At 30.3% G+C, this 23,137-nt stretch overlaps 1 protein-coding gene across 3 annotated transcripts in view; it reads right to left on the bottom strand.

Annotated features, from left to right (window-relative positions):
• Positions 1-1,938: 1,938 nt before the first annotated feature.
• The window catches only part of lin28b (lin-28 homolog B (C. elegans)), a 30,915-nt gene continuing 9,716 nt past the window's right edge, over positions 1,939-23,137 (bottom strand). For all 3 annotated transcript variants that reach the window (XM_051137798.1, XM_051137799.1, XM_051137800.1), the window contains 2 exons: positions 11,168-11,355; positions 1,939-2,770 (listed from right to left, as the gene is read on the bottom strand). In XM_051137798.1, coding sequence (XP_050993755.1) covers positions 2,479-2,770; positions 11,168-11,355 — 480 coding nt within the window. In that variant the 3' untranslated portion in view covers positions 1,939-2,478. The remainder of the gene's footprint in view (positions 2,771-11,167; positions 11,356-23,137) is intronic.

Raw genomic sequence — 23,137 nt, 5'->3', positions numbered from 1 at the left:
TAATTTTTGATTAGTAATATGCATTGCTAAGAACTTCATTTTGACAACTTTAATTGTGATTTTCTCAATATTTCGATTTTTTTTTTTTTTTTTTTTTTTTTTTTTTTTTTTGCACCCTCAGATTCCAGATTTTGAAATAGTTATATCTTAGCCAAATATTGTCCTGTCATAACGAACCATACATCAATGAAAAGCTTATTTATTTATTATATATAAATTTCAATGTCAAAAAAATTTACCCTTATGACTGGTTTTGTGGTTCAGGGTCACAATCTGAGAACAAAGAAATCACTTTTAAGGCCGCTGTCTTGGTCTTTTTACATAATCACAAATGGGACGTGAGAGAAATAAGGCTTTTATAAAACTCAGAGCATGACACACATGAACAACTATTCCAGAGACCATTATGAAAGCTTATTACCACCACAGAATAACAAAATAAAGTTAATTTGTGACTTTTTAATCTTACAGTTACCAGAAAAAGCCAATATAATGAGATTAAAAAGTCACAATTAGCTTTTTTATTTTTTTATCCCATGATGAAAATAAGCATTATAATTTCGCTAATTCCGACACAGTGTTCAAAAGCAGCATTATGTCGTCCACAAGCTGACTGCTTTTAATGAAGCTGCATGAGATGCATGAGCGAGGATAGAGATCAAATCGAAACGGCATCAAAAAGAATCAACTTCATCTACCTATGTGCTCTATATAAATTACACTTTAACATTTATAATATTTCACCATATATTAATGCCTTAAATTATCACTGCGAGCTGTGGACCAGTCTGTGATAAAGCGAAAGACAGCTTCACACCGCAGCTAAACGATGGCAACACGTTTAAATCACTTAGTTAGTCCTCTCCGGCTGAAGTTAATGTAGCTCTTAGTCTTCAATTGTTACAGTCTATAAACGCAAACTCTGGCTAACAGCACCTGATCTGACAGCCGCACGTAAAAACCTCCCACACATGCACGCACGCACAAAAACTGATTCAAATTTCATCTATATCCCATAATAATGTTATTGATAGAATATAGTCCACCTCCAGCCATAATAAATCTGTCCCGGGTCCCGTGGACACTGATTGTGAGCAATTCAAAACGCTAGAGAACCCAGTTTTTTGTCATTATGTCTGAATCTGGTTTAAACTCTTACTTTTAAACATGAAATCTTGATCATATTAAATTGAATTGTCTTAATGCAGATTCCTGATCTTAAAGGAATAGTTCACCCAAAAATGTAAATTTGCTGCAAATATACTTACTCGCAGGCTGTACAAGATGTAGATGAGTTTGTTTCTTCATCAGATTTGGAGAAATGTAGCATTGCATCACTTACTCACCAATGGATGTGAATGGGTGCCGTCAGAATGACGGTCCAAACAGCTGATAAAAACATCATAATAATCCACAAGCAATCCACACCACTTCAGTCCATCAATTAATGTCTTGAGAAGTGAAAAGCTGTGTGTTTGTAAGAAACAAATCCATCATTAAGGCATTTTTAACTTCAAACTGTTGCTTCTGGCTAAAATACAAGTCCATAATTCATAATAACGCTTCCTCAAGTTAAAAAGTCTGTCCAGATTATGTCAAAATCCAGTGAATGTTTATTTTATAAATTGTTTTGCACTGTTTTCATTTGTAAACGTTGTTTGATCTGTGCATATTTCTCTCCTGATTTAGACCAAAAGACGTTATTATAGTTTATGGACTCACATTTAATGGTTTGAACTTAAAAATGTCTTAATTATGGATTTGTTTCTTACAAACACACATCTTTTTGCTTCATAAGGTGTAAATTGATGGACTGGAGTGGTGTGGGTTACTTGTAAATTATTATGATGTTTTTATCATCTGTTTGGACTCTTATTCTGACGGCACCCATTCACATTCATTGGTGAGCAAGTGATGCAATGCTACATTTCTCCAAATCTTATGAAAGAACACACCTATTTACATGTCAAATGGCCCGAGGATGAGTACATTTTCAGCAAATTGTAGTTTTTGGGTGAACCTTTAAAAAAAAGTGAATATTTTATCTGTGCATGTTATCATGATGATGATATGATAACTTGCTTTTCTTCTGAAACGAGTTGACTGACGTCACTTACGCAGCAAACATTTGAACTCAATCAATAGCCCATTTCACTATTATGAAGGTAAAATGACATTCTGTTGACTTCATGCTTGTTTTTAAAACACTGGTTCATGTTGTATCTATTTTGCTTTGTAATTCTATAGTACTTCAAACACACTCGCTCATTTAGTCACGCACACACACAGACACACACACGTCAGTCGCAGAGTTTGTTGTGATTGCTCAGTGAGAACACGCATGTACACGCATGACCCCCATGGGCTGATACCATAGCTGCACGGGAAGGGAGGGAGGGTCTCCTCGGTGACCCGGCCATGTGAGGTAGATGATTTCGGGTCCGGGCTTCGTCTGGATGAGGAACCTTTCGGTTGCTTTCAGTCCCGGCTTTTCCTCCAGCGCTGGGAGTGACTCCCCCGTTGAGATGCTTCCTCCGGAGAGGACGACGGGCCCTCGCGGGGCGACGAGCCCGACCGGCTCCCCTCTTCCTGGGACTGAGCGGAGGTGGAGGGGCGTTGGGGGTCCTGAGACGTGGAGGGGGACAGCGCCCTCTTGTGGGGACACTGGGCCACCATGTGCGTGACACTCTGACAGTAGTGACACTTCTTTGGCTGGGGTGGAAGGCCACACTCTTTAGCGTGGTGGTCCAGACCTCCACAGTTATAACACCTACAGACGGATGAAAAATGCTTGGTTATATTAAAGCATTATAGAAATGATCATCCTAAATATTACAAATCAAACCACAGATATACTGGAAAACAAGACTTATCTTTTGAAAGTTTGAAATAATTATGATTTTTTCAAATGTTTTGAAAGTTTCTTCGCCTCACCAAGGCTGCATTTATTTGATCAAAAATACATAAAAAAATAAATTTTGTAAAATATTATTACAATTTAAAATAACTATTTTCTATTTGAATATATTTTAAAATGTAATTATTCTTGTGATGCAAAGCTGAATTTTCAGCATCATTCCTCCAGTCTTCAGTGTCAGAGGATCCTTCAGAAATCATTCTTTTTGTGGAAACCATGATACTTTTTTAGGATTCTTGTCGAATTGCATTTATTGAAAGAACAGCATTTATCTGTCATAGATTGTCACCTTATAAATGTCTTTTTAATTTAGTGGGCATACGAGACTTCTTTAAAAATATAATGAAATAAAAAATTAATTAATCTTATTTATTCCCGACTTTTAACCAAGTTAATATTTTAAAAAAATTAAAAACATTTTTTCAAAATAAATAAATAAAATAAAATAAAATAAAATAAAATAAATTAAAATAAAATAAATAAAAAAGCTTCCCCAATTTTTAAGTTAATTTTTTACGTTTTACATAATCATGGATTGAGTTTGAGATTTTTAGTGATTGATATCAGAAATTATATTTTGCATAAAGAATCTATTTTTAAGACCATTAAGATAAGAAAATTAATCAGATTCAGAATGCAAACTAATTAATAACAATGTATTTTAATAATAAAGTATGTATGCATCAAGTTTGTACTTGCTCTAATACACTTGTTGTTATATTAATGAAAATATGGAGGAATTTTATGTTATGTTATGTTATGTTATGTTATGTTATGTTATGTTATGTTATGTTATGTTATGTTATGTTATGTTATGTTATGTTATGTTATGTTATGTTATGTTATGTTATGTTCCTGGACCTGTTTTCTTGAGATTTATTCAAACCCTGTGTTGGTCACTAGAGGGCAGTACAGGATAAGACTCACTCTAATACCAAACATCCTTTATAAAAACACTCAAAAACTGCCAGTCTATTTGTTGTCATAAAAAATCCACACTGCAGTATTTAATAAGCATCGTTTTAATCATATAGGAGTCATGATAGTAGCAATTCCTACATTAAAATATAATAAAAACGCATTATATGATTCATAGCCACAGCCAATACAAATTTGATGCAAAAATATGGTTTCCATCTCTTTTTGTTAGATATGAGGAAAGTCACTGTGATCATGAGGAATTGTCTAGTAGTTAACAGAAACCTTGTATGTTACCATGGAGCCGTCGGTTGCCAAGGAAATTCCGGTGCATGGAAACGAGAGAGTAGGAAATGACATTATAGCTCTAAATATAGAGAATCAGATCTCTCAGTTCCACTAATGCCTGTGTGTGTGTGAGAGAGACAGAGACAGAGAGAGACTGAGGGAGGGAGGGATACATGATTACAGTGTTCTCCGGAATACTTGATTCTGATTGGTCGATCACAGCATTCTGACATCATATACATTATTTTTGTATAATAATGGAAAATTACATCTGTCTGCTGTCACAGGCAAACGATTTCTTACAAAGCTGTTACATGTCTCTCATAGGAGTGCTCTTTCAGTATTCAATTCATATTAATTTTGGAGAAAAATGTTACTATATGTAAAAAATTGTTAAAATATATGTGTCTATTACAGGTTAAAAAAAATCATAATCATAAAACTGAATGGAAATGGAAACTGAATGTTTTGGTCAAAATAAGTCGTATTAAATGAAATGCATTTAAATAAAAACACATGGGACAACTTGCCCCAACCTGCATATACCTGCATGTTCTAATTATTTTAATGGGTCACAATGTATTTTAAGGTAACATTTTTATAGTGTAATTAGACAAATAAGTACTAATATTAGTAATAACTAACTACATATTCTATAGGATTAGAGCTAATTGATTGTAATTATGCATCATTTACTGTTATTTATTTACTGTTAGTAATTACATGTAACATGTGTAAGTATATAATCTTAAAATAAAGTGTTACCTTCTAATTTAATAGAGTTTCAAATAGGTGCTTGAAACCAACAAGGTATTTGGGTAAATTGGACTTTTGAGTTTCTGTTTGTCTTTATGTGCACTGACTGTTTTCAGCCTGTAGATGGCGGAGTGGGTTAACTACAACATCACAGCTGCATATGCAGGATTTTAGACAAACAAACATCTAAATAAAACATCAAAAATGTAATAAAAATATTCGAGGAAAATTTAAAAATGCAATCTTATATTAAAAAAAACCCTATGCATACATTTTTGGCCTTTGAAATCACAACATAAAAACTGAATTTCATTAAAAAAAAAAAAAAATCTCATTTTCCTTAGGACACCCAGACAATAGATCGCATTAAACTAAACACTTATTTGATATAGGAACTATTAATATGAAAATTTCTATTAAGCTTATGATTGTCTTTAAGATGATTATTACATGCTCTTGGATTTCCAATTACTGAATACATTCAATAATTCTGTATTTCTGATAAACTGACATAAAATCAGTTGTCTGAGGTTTTTTAGTTAAATTAAATTTACACCATGAAATGACAGCATTATTTTCCTTATGACATCCAGAACCATTAAATTAAACAATTAGCTGAAATAAAGAATTATGAATCTGAAGATTTGTAAGACGATTATTACATGATCTTGAACTTTAAGCTACAAATCATCAGCATTTACTAAAAATACATGCAATAAACTGGCATTAAAATCAGCTGTCTGAAGGCTTTTTAGTAAAATTTACACTGTAAATCTAAACAGGATCATTTTCCTTATGACTCCCAGACTCTAGATACAAAGAAAGAACCGTTCAATTAATTATTTTATATCTAAACTAAAGATTTATTAAATGCATGCATTTAAGATGATTATTACACGATCTTAAACTTGTAGCTACAAATTATCAGTATTTGCTTAACATACATACAATAATTCTGTATTTCAACTGATAAATTGACATGAAATCAGTTGACTGAGGGTTTTTAGTTCATTTACACAATAAAATGACAGGATCATTTTCCTTATGACATCCATACAAGATATAAAGAAAGAACCATAAATACTTAACTCAAATAAATTAATAACTGTATTTAAGATGATTTTTACATGATCTTGAACTTTCAGCCACAAATTATCAGCATTCACTAAAAATACATGCAATAAACTGGCATAAAAATCAGCTGTCTGAAAGGCGTTTTAGTAAAATTTTCACTGTAAATCTCAACAGCATAATTTTCTTTACGACAACCAGACTCTAGATACAAGGAAAGAACTGTTAAACTAAACAATGAATCGATATACATAACCATTTGTCTAAATTATAGATTTATTAAACTCAAGTATTTAAGATGATTACATTTAGCTACAAATCAGCAGTATTTGCTCAAAATACATGCAATAATTCTGTATTTCAACTGATAAATTGACATAAAATCAGTTGGGTTTTTAGTTCAATTTACACCATAAAATGACAGTATAATTTTCCTTATGACATACAGACAAGATACAAAGGAAGTTAACTGAACTAAAATAACTTAATGACAGTATTTAAGATGATTATTACATAATCTTGAACTTTCAGCTACAAATCATCAGCATTTACTAAAAATAAACTGGCATAAAATCAGCTGTCTAAAAGGCTTTTAGTCAAATTTACACTGTACATCTCAACGGCATCATTTTCCTTAGACATCCAGACTTTAGATACAAAGAAAGAACTGTTAAACTAAACAATTAGTTGATATACATATCTATTAAATCCAAACTAAAGATGTATTAAACTTAAGTATGTAACATGATTATTACATGTGCCTGAAAATCATCAGCCTTCAGTAAAAATACAAGCAATATTTCAGTACTTCAACTGATAGATTGACATAAAATCAGCTGTCTGAAGGCTTTTTTAGTAATATTTACACTGTAAATCTCATTAGTATAATTTTCCTTATGACTTCCAGACTATAGATACAAAGAAAGAACCGTTAAACTAAATTATTTTATATCTAAACTATAAATTTACTAAACCTATATTATTATACCTATAGTATTTAAGATGATTATTACATGATCTTGAACTTTTAGCTACAAATCATTAGTTTTCACTTAAAACACATGCAATAAACTGGCATTAAAATCAGATGTCTAAAAGGCTTTTTATAACAACTGATAAATTAACATAAAATCAGCTGAGGGTTTTTAGTTCAATTTACATCATGAAATGACAGCATAATTTTCCATGATATCCAGACTCAGATACAAAAGAAAGAACCATTACTTAATTAGTTGAAATAAAAAATGATGAATCTAGATTTCTATTAACTGTATTTAAGATGATCATTACATGATCTTGAACTTTCAGCTACAAATCATCAGCATTTACTAAAAATACATGCAATAAACTGGCATTAAAATCAGCTGTCTAAAAGGCTTTTTACTGAAATTTACACTGTAAATCTCAACGGCATAATTTTCCTTACAACATCCAGACTCTAGATATTTAAGTATTTAAGATGATTATTGCATGATCTTGAACTTTCAGCTACAAATCATCAGTATTGGCTTAAAATGCATACAATTATTCTGTATTTCAACTGATAATTTGACATCAAATCAGATGTCAGTTAATAAACTGGCATAAAATCAGCTGTCTGAAGACGTTTTAGTCAAATTTACACTGTATTTCTCAACAACATAATTTTCCTTGTGACATCCAGACTTTAGATACAAAGAAAGAACCATTAAACTCAACAATTAGTCGATATACATAACCATTAAACTAAACTAAAGATGTATTAAACTCAAGTGTTTAAGATGATTATTACATGATCTTGAACTTACAGCTACAAATCATCAGCATTCACTGAAAATACAAGCAATATTTCAGTACTTCAGTCTGAAGGCTTTTTAGTCAAATTTACACTGTAAATCTCAACAACATAATTTTCCTTACAACATCCAGACTCTAGTTATTTAAGTAATAAGATGATTATTGCAAGATCTTGAACTTTAGCTACAAATCGTCAGTATTTCCTTGAAATGCATACAATAATTCTGTATTTCAACTAATAATTTGACATAAAATCAGTTAGTTAATAAACTGGCATAAAATCAGTTGTCTGAAGGCTTTTTAGTCAAATTTACACTGTAAATCTCAACAACATAATTTTCCTTACAATATCCAGACTCTAGATTCAAAGAAAGAAATGTTAAACTAAATTATTTTTTATCTAAACTAAAAATTTAATTAAGAAGATTACATGATCTTAAACTTATTTATTGTATTCGTATTCGCTCGAAATACATACAATAATTCTGTATTTCAACTGATACATGGATATAAAATCAATTTTCTGGGGGTTTTTAGTTCAATTCATGCCTTGAAATGACAGGATAATTTTCCTTATGACATACAGACTCTAGATACAAAGAAAGAACCATTAATTAAACAATTAGCTGAAATAAAAAATTATGAATCTAGATTTCTATTAACGTAATAACTGTATTTAAGTCGACATGATCTTGAATTTTCAGCTACAAATTATCAGCATTTACTAAAAATATATGCAATAAACTGGCATAAAATCAATTGTCTAAAAGGCTTTTAGTCATATTTACACTGTAAATCTAAACACCATAATTTTCCTTACAACATCCAGACTCTAGTTATTTAAGTAATAAGATGATTATTGCAAGATCTTGAACTTTAGCTACAAATCACTGTAAATAGACATCCAGACTCTAGATACAAGGAAAGTATCTAGTTAAACAAAACTGTTAAACTAAACAATTAGTTGATATATATAACCATTCATCTAAACTAAAGATTCACTAAACTCAAGTATTTATTTATTAAACGCAAGTACTGAAAATACAAGCAATATTTTAGTACTTCAGTTGATAAATTAAAATAAAATCAGTTGCCGGAAGGCTTTTTAGTATTTACACTTTAAATCTCAAAAGTATATTTTTCCTTATGACTTACATACTCTAGATACAAAAAAAAAAAGTTAAATTATTTTATATCTAAACTAAAGATTTATTAAAGTCATGTAATTATTAGTATATGATCTAAAACTACAAATCATCAGTAATCACTAATACATGCAATAATAACCAACATAAAATCAGTTTTCTTAAGGCTTTTTAGTAATATTTACACTGTAAATCTCAAAAGTATAATTTTCCTTGACTTCCAGACTCCAGATACTGAGAAAGAACCATTAAATGCAATTATTTTATATCTAAAACTTCATTAAACTCATGTATTTAAGATGATTATTACATGATCTTACACTTTTAGTTACAAATCATCAGTATTCACTAAAAATACAGGCAATAATAATTGATAATCTGACATAAAATCAGTTGTCCGCAGGTTTTTAGTTAAATTTACACTGTCTCTGATTAGCTGCCTTGTTTAATTACATTTTTCAGATGACTTTAGGGAATAAACTGATGAATCACATTTAGAAATGGTACCTTTTGAGCCTGTTTTATGAGCTGTTCAGTTTCTAATCAGATTAAAAAATTCTTCATAAATACATTTTTAATCATCAGTTCAGGTCTGAAAGTGTCACCCGATCTTAACATTTCACTGTCGTCTTTAATAAAACGTCCATCATCTTATGTCTCGTTTTTTGTTGCCTAGTCTATAGTGAGGGACTATATGATTAACGGCCCACCCACACACACATGCACGTATACATACTTATAAATAGCTTTAACACAACAGACTGAAAAGACTTATTCAGTTTGTATTTTTTATTTTTTTTGCTCTGATCACCATGGCAACAGGAAGTAGAAGACAGACTCACAATCAATGCGAGTCGTGAACAGAAAAGCGTTTGGCGAAACCAAACTATGAGGCACCTACATTGAAAAGTACAAGGTGTAATTCATGTGGCTGCACAGACCATTATCAATACTGGAATTGATTCTTTCATACAGAGAAAAGGAGAGCCAAGCCGTTTAACTGATATGTGAGCATTGAGGATTTTAACCCTGACGCATGTCTACATCAAATCAAAAGCAGCGAGTCTGATGAAAAATGCTTGTGAGCGACAGAAATACAAGATTTTAGACAAATAATACTGGTTGCTTATCAACTGTACACTATCAAAAATTAATCACAAATAATAAACAAATCATTTATTTCATATAAAAGAATATTTAAAATTAATTAAATGCAGTATGCAATTATATGATTCCACTGCTCTGTTTGCATATTAATTTATTATAATAATATTTTTTTTAAATGCAAGGTATATTTAATATTACAAGATATTAAAATAAGTAAAATAAATTAAAACATCAAGTAATTTGGGTCTAATTTGTTAACTAATTTGTTAATGCATTCACTAACGTGAATTAACAAGCAATATATTTTACAGCTTTTATTAAGCTTTGTTAGTTAATAAAAATGTTCAGTAACATTTTACAACAAGGTTCCATTAGTTAATGTTAGTTAATGTATTAACTAACATGAACAAACAATGAACAATACATTTATTACAGTATTTATTAATCTTTGTTAATGTTAGTTATTGAAAATACAGTCGTTCATTGTTAATTCATGTTCTGTGCATTAACTAATGTTAAAAACAACTTGTGATTTTATTAATGCATTAATAAATGCTGAAATTAACATTATTGAACATTAATAAATTCTGTAGAAGTATTGTTCATTCTTAGTTCATGTTAACTAAAGTAATTAACTAATGAACCTTATTGTAAAATGTTACCAAATGTTCATGTTCACAGTGCAAATTTAACACAAATTTTTAATCTTAAAAATGATTAACTTTCTTAAGGATTAATAAATGCTGCAGAAGTATTGTTCATAGTTAGTTTATGTAGTTAACTAATGTTAACAAACGAAATTTTGATTGTTAATTAAGACTTTAAATCAGCTTTTACTAATTAAGAACTTTCAATAGTTCCAATTATTTAAATTATTAAACACTAGTAGGTTAATACTACTATTATTGTAATTAAAATTAAAAGCAGACTTTGACTTCTAAAAAATATTCTCAACAAAGGTTTGGAAAAATCAGCAGCAGCTGCTACAGCTATAGATATAAAAATAAACTGTAGATTTGACCTTTAGTTTAGCACACATGAAACCATTTAATATTAAAATTATGTGGAATAAATACAGCGTGAACTGTGAATACATGAAAACAACCCAGTTTAGTCCAGCTTAGTTTCATAACAGAAATGGCAACAAAACATATTAAACTACATATCCCATCATGCTCGGCGCACTCACCGGTCTCCCTTTGGTTTGCGTTTGAGGGGCGGGGCCTTCCCTTTGGGGCGTCGGTCACTGCCCGAGCATGGGCCCCCACCGGGCCCCGTGACCCTGAGCGACTCCAGACCTTTACTCGACCTCTTGAAGGTGAACTCAACCTGCTCGCCCTCCCGTAAGCTCCTGAAGCCCTCCATCACCAGCTTACTCTGAACACACACACATACATACACTTTACTTAATACAGATACAAATGAGCTTTTATCATCTATAAATAGATATTTAGAACGATCAAACAGACCAGAAAATTAAACATTACAGGAAAAATTATGATGAGAGAAAGATACATAGATGTTAAAAAGAGAGATACTATAAAAAACAACAGCTACCAATCTGTCAAAATCAAAAGAGCAATGTTTAAAAACACATTCGATCACTTTTCTTGCATGAAATGCACAATTTCATGAACCTCATTGCTAAAATTAAAAACCTGATTTTTAAAATAGATCTTGCTTATTGAAATCTTGATATTTCAATGTATTAACTAACATGAATGAACAATGAACAATAAATTTATTACACTATTTATAAATCTTTGTTAATGTTAGTTAATAAAAATACAGACGTTTATTGTTCATGTTAGTTCACAGCGCATTAACCAATAATGCATTAGTAAATGCTGTAGAAGTATTGTTCATTCTTAGTTCATGTTAACTAATGTAGTTAACTAATGAACTTTATTAAAGTGTTACCGAAATATTTGTAGTAAACCCGATTGAGGCACTAAACCATTTTCCAATGTAAGAATATTAAAGAATAAGCAAAAAGCAAATAAAGTACATTATGTTAATCACACCGAATATTAGTGTCTTTACATTAACTGCTGCCTGACAGAATCTAATGCATTCGGCTCCTAGTGTAATTTAAGCTAAAAAAAAATTGTATGATTATAAAAACATTTATAGATATCAAACAGATCAGAAACTATCTACAGAAAGATCCTTCAATTCTTGAACATTTCATGTCTGTCAGGAAAAAAAGAGGATATATAGATGTTCAAAAGCAAGATTTACCACAAATAACAACAGACTGCAATCTGTCAATATTACATTAACCTGCATTACAAAAGCAATGTTTAAAAGCACATTTGATCACATTTGAAAAACTCAATATGTCTTTACACTAACTGCTACCTAGAATCTAATGCATTTGGCAACTAGGAGACAAATTTTAAATATATGAAAAATTATATGATTATAAAAACATTTATAGATATCACACAGATCTATAGAAAGATCCAACACTTGTTGAAGATTTCATGTCTTTCAGGGAGAGAAAGATATACTAGAAATAATCTCAATATAACATTAATCTGCATTACAAAAGCAATGCTCAAAAACATGATCTTGCATAAAATGCACAATTTAACCTCACTGAAATCAAAAACTCATTTTCAAAAACAGATTTTTACTAATTTATATATTTGAAGTTCAAACTGCCACCTGACAGAATCGAATACATTTGATTCATAGTTTTCAAACTAGGAGCCAAAAATTTAAATATTAAAAAAAACATACAAATAGCCTATTATAAAGATTTATAGACATTAAACGGATCAGTCATATCTACAGAAAGTAGAAAAACTGTAAGTTCATGTCATATAATAATGCATATGGGAGAGAAAGATATAGAAATGCTTCAAGAGAGAGATTTACCAAGTACAAAAAAACACATATAACAACCGATCTGTCATTATCACTGATTATTATCAGTATCATTATATCACCTGCATTAGAAAGCAATGTTTAAAAACACATTTGGTTATGTTTCTTATATAAAATGCACGGTTTTACCACACTAAAATCATTTTTACTAAAAAGATTTTTACTAATTTAAATATTCGAAGTAAAACTGCCACCTGATAGAATCGAGATTGAATACATTTGATTTGTAGTTTACATTTTTTTAACTAGGAGCCAAAACTTCAAATATAAAAAGTATAAAAATAGCCTACAAATATTTATATACATCAAACAAATCATTCATATCTACAGAAAGATCCATAAATTGTAATTTCATATCATATAATAAACCATAAGAGAGAAAAGATAATTAAATGGTTCAAAAGAAAGAATTTAAGTACTAGAAAAAATAACAACTAATCGATCAGTCAAAAATCACTGATTATTATTAATATCAATGCATTAGAAAGCAATGTTTAAAACACATTTGATCATGTTTCTTGCATAAAATGCACATTTTTGAAAACAAATTTTTCTTGTTTAAATATTTATAATAAAACTGAGTGACTAAACCACTTGCCAGAAATTTTCAGAACATTAAATTAAATAAAAATAGCAAAGAACATTTAAAGTAAATTACACCAAATATTAGTGTAACTGTCTTAATAACAGAACAGAATCTAATTCATTTATCACCTAGTTTCACATTTTTAATTTGATTTAATTACATGTAAATGTTAATACTACAAAAGTAGCTTCTTTAATAAAGGACAATTCAACAAAATATAAATTAAAAGGTAAAGGGTTAATATCACAATTCAGGAGAACTGTAGATGCCCGGTAGAAAACACCTAATGTGCATGACTTAAATAGTCTTTTACAGTACAATGACATTTTAACAAATGTGCATCATAGTTTGCAATGCATGAAAATGCATTCAAAAATCCTCCACAAATCACAAAGCCAGAAAAACCCACAGATGTACATTTACATTTAATCATTCGACAGAAGCTTTTATCCAAATGAGGAACATCAAAAGCAATGCAACAATTTATTATTCACAGTCAACACTGTGTGACAAATGTGTTTATTAGTTTATTCAAATGCATCCTTCAATTAACAAGATTTCCTGGCATTATAAATGCAAAGCAAAGACCCTGAGCAAAAAAAAAAAAAAACAGAAATTATAAAAGCAATGAAGTCTGCTTATTTTAGTAAAATGTAATTAAATCACCACTAAATTGGTACATCTGCAATTTAGCACTGATTTGAACAATTTAGCTATTATTTACTTTGATGAATTTATTGTTCAAATATACTACAAAACACAGATCACAGATAAGATCGTTAATGGTTACAGCAAAAACACAACAATTGCTGATTGTGTATCTATGTTTAGGCATTTATTTGTGAAATAATAATGAATCATTTCACAAGTGCATGCTGAGCTTTCCAATACAAACCAACAAAATTACATGAAGTCTACTTCATCAAGTAACTGTAATTTAATCATGATTGTGATTTATGAATACTAATGAAGACGGCTGATTATTTTGGCTCCTGCAGCAACACAAAACCCTCTATGGTCTTGTCACAGAAGCAGTGCTACATGATCATACACTTTACATTTCAATTATTCAAGTCATTAAAACAGCAGTAACTTAATGCACAAATCAAATGCAAGAGGCAAAGCGCATTCCTCTAGAAACATCACATTTAGAGAAAAGAAGTCAATAGATCAACACAGCGGCATCAGGCAGAAAAATAACACGCTCAGATTCACATTTCTGTTCAATTAGACTTTTTTAGAAAGAATTTACATCTGCACTTATGAATGACATTTCCAGCAAATACACAACGTCTTCAGCTCGACTTTTATTTCTGTCAGCTCTCAGCCATAGAAACACTGAATTGTTTTTGTCACGGCGTCACGTTTAATTAGCCGTGTGGGAAATTAATGCATTTAATTTCTCTTAATTGACATAAAGGGCACAAAAGCACTCTGATTTAACACTTACGAGAAATTAAAAATCCATAGCATGAGATAGAAATGCATTTATGCAAAAAGCCAGGAGCAAAACTCTTCCCACGCACATTTATTAGATATTTTTTTATTGAAATATCAATCTAAACAACACACTTCGGGTTAACAGGATTAAATCTTAGTAAAAAGACACAAAACACACACACACACAAATAAATTAACAAACAAATATACATAATTTATAATAAATAAATATTTCTCTTTTAATGAAGCAAAATCTTGTTTCTTATTCTTTCTATCTTGTCTTTCTTTCATGTACCTTTTTTCTTTTTCTTTTTTATCTATTTTTTCTTTTTCTTTCTTTCACCTTTTTTCTTTGTTTCTTTTTTATCTACTTTTTTTCTCTTTTTTCTTTATCTATCTGTCTCTATCTATCTATCTATCTATCTATCTATCACATCTATCTTCATGTATCTCCTTTTATTTATTTTCTTTCTTTTATCTGCTTTTTTCTTTCTCTTTTTCTCTTTGATCTCTTCTTTTCTTTTTTATCTATCTATCTCTTTTCTTTTACTTTCTTTCTATTATCTAGTATTTTCTCTCCTTTTCTCTTTCATTTCTTTTTTCTTTTTCTATCCATCTATCTATCCATCTATCTATCTATCTATCTATCTTTTCTTTTACTTTCTTCTTTCTTTCTATTATCTACTTTTTTCTCTTTCAATTCTTTCTTCTTTTTCTATCTATCATCTTTTATTTTACTTCTTTCTTTTATCTACTTTTTCTCTTTCATTTTTCTTTCTCTTCTTTCTTTTGGTTTTCTTTTTCATCTTTCTATTTTTTCTTTTTCTTTCTATATATATTGTGTCTTTCTTTTATCTACTTTTTCTCTTTCTTTTTCTCTTTCATCTCTTTTTTCTTTTTCTATCTATTATCCATTTCTTTCTTTCTCTTTTGTCTACCCTTTTCTCTTTCTTTCTTTCTCTTTCATTTCTATTTTTTTCTTTTTCTATCTCTCTTTTCTTTTACTTTCTTTCTGTTATCTACTTTTTGCTCTCTTTTTCTCTTTCATTTCTTTTTTCTTTTTCTATCTATCTATCTATCCATCTATCTATCTATCTATCTATCTTTTCTTTTACTTTCTTCTTTCTTTCTATTATCTACTTTTTTCTCTTTCATTTCTTTTTTCTTTTTCTGTCATCTTTTCTTTTACTTCTTTCTTTTATCTACTTTTTCTCTTTCATTTTTCTCTCTCTTCTTTCTTTTGGTTTTCTTTTTCATCTTTCTATTTTTTCTTTTTCTTTCTATATATATTGTGTCTTTCTTTCTTTTATCTACTTTTTCCTCTTTTTTTCTCTTTCATCTCTTTTTTTCTTTTTGTATCTATTATTATCCATTTCTTTCTGTCTCTTTTGTCTACCCTTTTCTCTTTCTTTCTTTTTCTCTTTCATTTCTATTTTTTTCTTTTTCTATCTATCTATCTCTTTTCTTTTACTTTCTTTCTTTCTGTTATCTACTTTTTGCTCTCTTTTTCTCTTTCATTTCTTTTTTCTTTTTCTATCTCTTTTCTTTTAGTTTCTGTTATCTACTATTTTCTCTCCTTTTCTCTTTCATTTCTTTTTTCTTTTTCTATCTATCTATCTATCTGTCTGTCTATCTATCTTTTTCTTTTACTTTCTTTCTTTCTTTCTGTTATCTACTTTTTTCTCTTTTTCTCTTTCATTTCTTTTTTCTATCTATCTATCTATCTATCTATCTATCTATCTATCTATCTATCTATCTATCTATCTGTCTATCTGTCTATCTATACTTTTACTTTTGGTTTTCTTTTTCTGTTTCATCTCTATATTTTTCTTTCTTCATCTCTCTGTTTTTTCTTTTTCTATCTATCTGTCTATCTATCTATCTATCGCCTTTCTTTTATCTACTTTTTTCTCTTTCATTTATTTTTACTCTACTTTCTTTCTTTTGGTTTTCTTTTTCATCTCTTTTTTTCTTTTTCGTCTTTGTTTTTTCTTTTTCTTTTTTATCTATCTATCTATCTATCTATCTATCTATCTATCTATCTATCTGTTTCTTTTTCTTTCTATCTATATTGTGTCTTTCTTTTATCTACTTTTTCTCTTTCTTTTTCTCTTTCATCTCTCTTTTCTTTTTCTATCTATTAATATTTTTTCTTTCTCTTTTATCTACCCTTTTCTCTTTCTTTCTCTTTCATCTCTATTTTTTCTTTTTCTATCTGTCTTTTGATCTATCTATCTATCAGAATCTGTGTGAAAAAAAAACTGTAAACACTTTCTATTCAGAAATATGTGAATAAATATTGTAAGTAAATATTTTATTTAAATTATCAATATTACTATTAATTATTATTAATAATAAATTATTACTAACCAGAGTTCTGTTCTGAAATGTGATTAAACTGAAACTGATAAGTAAAGATTTTAGGACATGTAATCATTATAACCACAAACACACACACACAAAATCAAAGTTGTAAATACCCAATAAATAAATACATTAATAAATAAGTTGTAAAATATGAAGTTGTAAAAACATGGTTTTGCAAGAAAACATTATTTCAGCCTTTCTAGTTTAAAATAAGATGTGTAATTCAATGCGTTACTTGCTGTTTGTAATTGACTGTGAGATTCACTAGCAATTCCTGAGTGAAAATGTCTTTTTTGGTTTCTACACCAAGTGTGTGCTTTTATTTCCAGGTCAAAGTTCAGAGAGAAGCAATGCAAACAGGAAGATCATGCAGCAGCAGACACATTTCTGATGTCTGAATTCATCCAAAACAGCACAATCAAGAAATGCAATCCATGAGCACAGGAGAAGATGTGTGTCACATTGTTCTGCTCACTGCAGAAAAAAAAGCAGAAGCACAAGAGACGGAAGACAGAAAGCAGGAGCGAGAAATACGGAGAGCGCCACCAAAGGGCCGGACGTATCGCACATCACCCCTCCTCCACATGTTTTCATCCTTCACGGTGACCTCTGACCTCTGCCCAACCCCCTTCAAACACACACTCACATACACAGGCATCCCGTTTCCCTGCGTTAAATTAACAACACACTTCTGCGCTGACTACGAGACGCACACGCAGTATTTGATCTGCTGACACACACTACATCACTCGACACACACTCCTGATAGCAGCCGGATATGAGCTCTCTCTCTCCGAGTGTGTGTGTGTGTAAAGTGCACACAGCCGAGTTACGTCTGATAGAAATACATGTGTTTTTACATCTTAAAATGCCTTTGAGAATGATTATACAGTTTTAAAATGTGTGTGAACAGATACTAAGAGAACAAAAAAACAATTAAATCAGAAAGACATTTTAGATATTCACATTGAATTACGTTTGTGTCTGTTTGAATTATGAAGCTTAAAAATAGTTTCTGTTTGCATGATTTGTTTTGTTTTGTGTTAATTCATTACAATAAATAACATATCACTATAACTTACTGAAAGTTTGCTTATTTTTTGAAAAGCAAACATGAACAGTTCTCTAAAAAATGTTTTAAAAAGACATAGATTTTAGTATCTGATTTATGTTGTTTAAACAGTTTACATTTAACATTCGTGATCTCGGCAGATGTTTCTTATAAAAGACACTTCTTTTAATGAGTTTGTGATTTTAATTAGGTAGATATGAGACCACAAATCAATTCCTGTAATTAAACTTACAAAATAACAATACACAGAGCTTTTTTAAAATTAATTCAAGAACTAATTCAACAAGTCATGCTTTAATAAGATTATTAAATTACTTCTAGTATTAAATAAAAAATACACATAAAATACATTGCAAAAAAAGTTTAACAAAAAAATACCAAAATCATTATAATCATTAGATTTCCGTGCTACAAAGCTGTGATTGAAGTCTTGGAAAGTGAGGGTTTGTTTGTGTCAGATCAGCAGCTGGCTCCACCCACACACTCACTCCATATATGGGCAGAGCTGAAGGAGGAAGTCATGTGACCTGCAGCTTGTGTTGAGGTGAACAAATGAAGAACTGAACAAATGAAGAAATGGAGAATAAAAGTGCAGGATGCAGAAGAGATCGAGCTCTGGAAGAAAAGAAAAGAAATGAAAGTGAACAAAACAAGGCAGGGAAAGCGTGAGAAAGAAGACAATAATGGAGAAAACAGAAAATTCATGCTTAAGTAAAAGCAGAACTAGTCTAGTAAAGTTTAGAAGAAAACAAAGAATCTTTAAAAGTAAGATGATTAGAAATAAAAGCAGCAGCTAATGAGAAAAACAATTTAAAGCAGATAATGAACTATATTCGTAATATGTTCTGGATCATTACTGTTATACAGTATTTTCATGACCTCATTATGTGTCTAGATAAAATACTAAACTCAGTATAAACCAAATAATTTTAAAGATAAAATCATGTTAGTTTTTGTTTTGTCACAACTACTATCACAAATAAATAAACAAAAATATATTTATATTTACTAAAATACATGCAAACACAATATTATTATAAATTTAGATAATAATTAATTAGATATTTTTGCAGTGTGTTCTACATGTCCAAAATAATAATTAAACTAAGTACTATGCGTTCCTACACTTTTATTTTCTCCAGTCAAAATATTTCAAACTACATTTCATGATTATTTGACAATATTGTTTTAATTAGTAATTCATTTATTGTTTTTCCTGAGTGCTCAATATGCTTTTTCTAAATCCCTTTAACTTACAAAACCAGCAAGATGACAAAATATTAAGAAGGGATTTGACCGGAATTAGTTGGTTTGATCACACTAAAACATTGTCATTATTGATTAAATTACAATATGATACTATAAAAATGTCAAAAGAATATAAAATATATATACAAAATTAACTGACACATGTACACAAACTGTAACTCAAGTTATAATAAATAATACAAAGCATAGAAACACTGTGGACAACAAAACCAGTCATAAGCATCAGTTTTATCAATTGAGATTTTCCACTGATGTATGGTTTGTTAGGATAGGACAATATTTGACTGAAATACAACTATCTGAAAATCTAGAATCTGAGGGTGCAAAAAAATATTGATAAAATTGCCTTAAGATGTCCAAATGAAGTTCTTAGCAATGCATATTACAAATCAAAAATTAAGTTTTGATATATTTATGGTAGGTCATTTACAATATCTTCATGGAACATGATCTTTACTTAATATTCTAATGATTTTTTGGCATAAATAAAAATAGATCATTTTGACCCATGCAATGTATTTTTAGCTATTGCTACAAATATTCCCGTGCCACTTAAGTTTTGTGGTCTAGGGTCACAAATGTTTTGAATAACCGGAACGAGCGTACAAGTATGCATTCATCAAGTCTGACAATCCTGTGATTGTAAACGTGAATTATCAAATCAAAGATTTTACACTCACATATATAAATTAGTTTCTCCTTAAATCAGTTTAAATATGCACCAACAGACTTGTGTAAAATAAGTGTCAGCTTTAAAAACTGTGCATCTGCCATTATATATTTCGTCCTGCACTCTAGATATCAGTATTGGCATCAGCGGTTAAAAAACAGATCGATGGAGCACAGGATGAGGAGAGGAGCATGTATGTTAGAGGAGGAGTGAGATCTGTGCAGCAGTGAGAGAGGAGGAGTCTGGATGAGAGCTTAATCTCACTAGGGGCCCAGAGAAACCTCACACACACACACATATGTTTAACTAGCTATGTAAATAAGGACATACCACAGACCCCATCCCCAAAAGAAAACCATTTCTAGAATTAAAAAATATAATGTACAAACAACTTTTCCAGTTAAACATCCTCAGATGTCCCCGGAGGGAGATTTATCAGACTTCTGGAGAAAAATTTGCCCTTAAACTATAGCGAGGAATAAGTGTAAATGCAGATTACATTTTTTAGAGCTTTAACGTGTCAGTTCATTCATACAATTTAAATGAAAGATTCTTTACTGGCATCAGTGATTCCAAAAAGAATCTTTAACATCCACAGAACCTTTTCATTCCAAAGGTTCTTTGGATTTTTAAAATGTTCTTCACTGAAAGGTTCTTTCAGGAACCCAAAATGGTTATTTTATGGCACTGCTATGAAAAAAAGCCCAGTTGGAAGATATTTTTATAAGTGTCGCTACTTTTACAATTACAGCCTCTTGAGTTATAATACAGTCTTTATTGTAGCTCATTGTAATCGACTACTTTATCGGTTAAAAAGATCAATATACAAGATAAAATGTACAAATTCAATGTAATGAAAAACAAACAATTTATATCTCAAAATCAGTTTTGTTAAACAAGGGAAATTACAGATAGAGGCTTTATCAGATTTAGCTCACTTCTGGAAATTGATTTGCATACAAACCAAACTCCACTTCTAAGAATAACATTTTAAAAGGTTCCAAAAATAAAGGTTCCGAAGTACTTTTTGAAATTCAAGTTTGAAGTTCAGTTGCTGCCTTTAAATTTTGAAAGTATAATCAAATAGGCTCTACAAGTTATTTCAATTATGTTTTTTTTTAATCTTGCTTAGTTTAATCATATATACTTTAAAAAATATGTTGCCATGATTTATTGCCATGACAACCCCAGAGAACCAGTAAACTGTTTTTAAAATAACTATTTTTATCTAGTCATTTTCCATGTTAAAGAACCGTTTTGAACCATCAGTGGCGATAAAAAGCCTTTATTTTTAAGAGTGTATAAACACCTTAAATGATGGAGTCATACACAGCGACACTTTATAAATATCAACATACATCTGTGCAGTTCGACTCGCACAAGCACACGATGCACACGCACAAACACTGCAGGAGGTGCAGCATTCGGAAAAATCAAACACAAAGCTCCTAATGAAACACACACACAGACACACACTGCAGTGCGTTGATTCGGAGTGTGAGGGCCGGCCGAAGCCACGCCTCCTTTCCCTTTTTTGTCTTTAACGAAATTCCTCTTTTAAAGAATGTTAGAGGACCCCAACCCCCACCACACACACACAAGCACAGAAATCCTCTTTACACATACAAACAAAAACACACACACATGCGTTCTCTTTCTTTCTGATTCACAGTCTTTCCTGTCCTGGACTGATACAAAAAGCTCATGGATTTTAGGAGATCTGAAACAGGACAAACACTGGTGTGTTTCAGTGACTGCTGCTACTACAGGACATTGTATTGATGTACTGGTCATATTAAGTGAGGCTAAAGCCTTTACCTAAAGCCTTTATATATAATGCATTATAAAAGTATTTTAATTCATTAATTACACCTTATAATGCATAGTGATAACTAACCACATTGTTATTCACGGTTACGGCTTTAGAAAGCGTAATGCATAAACATATGACAAACAAACAATTTCAGATATAACAAGGAATATGCAAATATTATAATGCATTTCCATTTTGGTTGCAATTATTTATGAAAAATAATAATACATTATACATAGTGGGTTTAAATGTCATCTTTTGGTTTAAGAAACATAAATGCATCACAAGTTTAATATATAACTATTTTAAAAGATTAAATTTAACATTGAAGTTGAAAAACAATAATAACCTACTTTATCTCAAATAATTTATATTACTTCCTTATGATACTAACTGTCACAAATAGAAAAAGCTAAAATCTATATACAATTATTTTCAAGTAAGAACAAGAGTTTTCAACTGAATACTAATAAAATAATGCTTCATATGCAATGTTGATTCATTCATACAATTTTATTTTAGCTACTTTTATAATTACAACATCATAATTTATACGTAGATTAATATGCATGATAAAACATGCAAAGTAATAAAAATAAGTCGCAAAAACAGATTTGGCTGAAAATTTCCCTCATACAGGGAAAAGACAGAAATGCATTTTCTTAAGCAGACATTACGCAAACAGTAAAGCATAGTTACGTTAAGGTCACGGGTTCAATTCCCATGGTTGTATGAAAAGATAAAAAAAACAATAACAATCTGGATAAAAAGCATCTGCCAAATGCATGCATGTATTGTGCTAAACCGCACAGTTCTTGCTTGTAAAAAACTTGGCGTTTTTTTGACCAACTGCCAAATGAAACACTCTGTTTCTATACATAATATCAGGTTTAGACACACACTGAGGGAATAATCAGCTGTACACACACTGCTTATCACACACACGCTGCACAACGGCTGCACATCCTAAACAAGACACAAACACACACACCCTGTACAGCATAAAAGCTTTTCATTTCCAATGTAGCATGAAAGCACATGTACGTGCAG

The sequence above is a fragment of the Labeo rohita genome, chromosome 20 (assembly GCF_022985175.1).
Source record: "Labeo rohita strain BAU-BD-2019 chromosome 20, IGBB_LRoh.1.0, whole genome shotgun sequence".
NCBI classification, from domain to species: Eukaryota; Metazoa; Chordata; class Actinopteri; order Cypriniformes; family Cyprinidae; genus Labeo; species Labeo rohita.
This window is presented reverse-complemented; position numbering and strand designations above follow the sequence as displayed.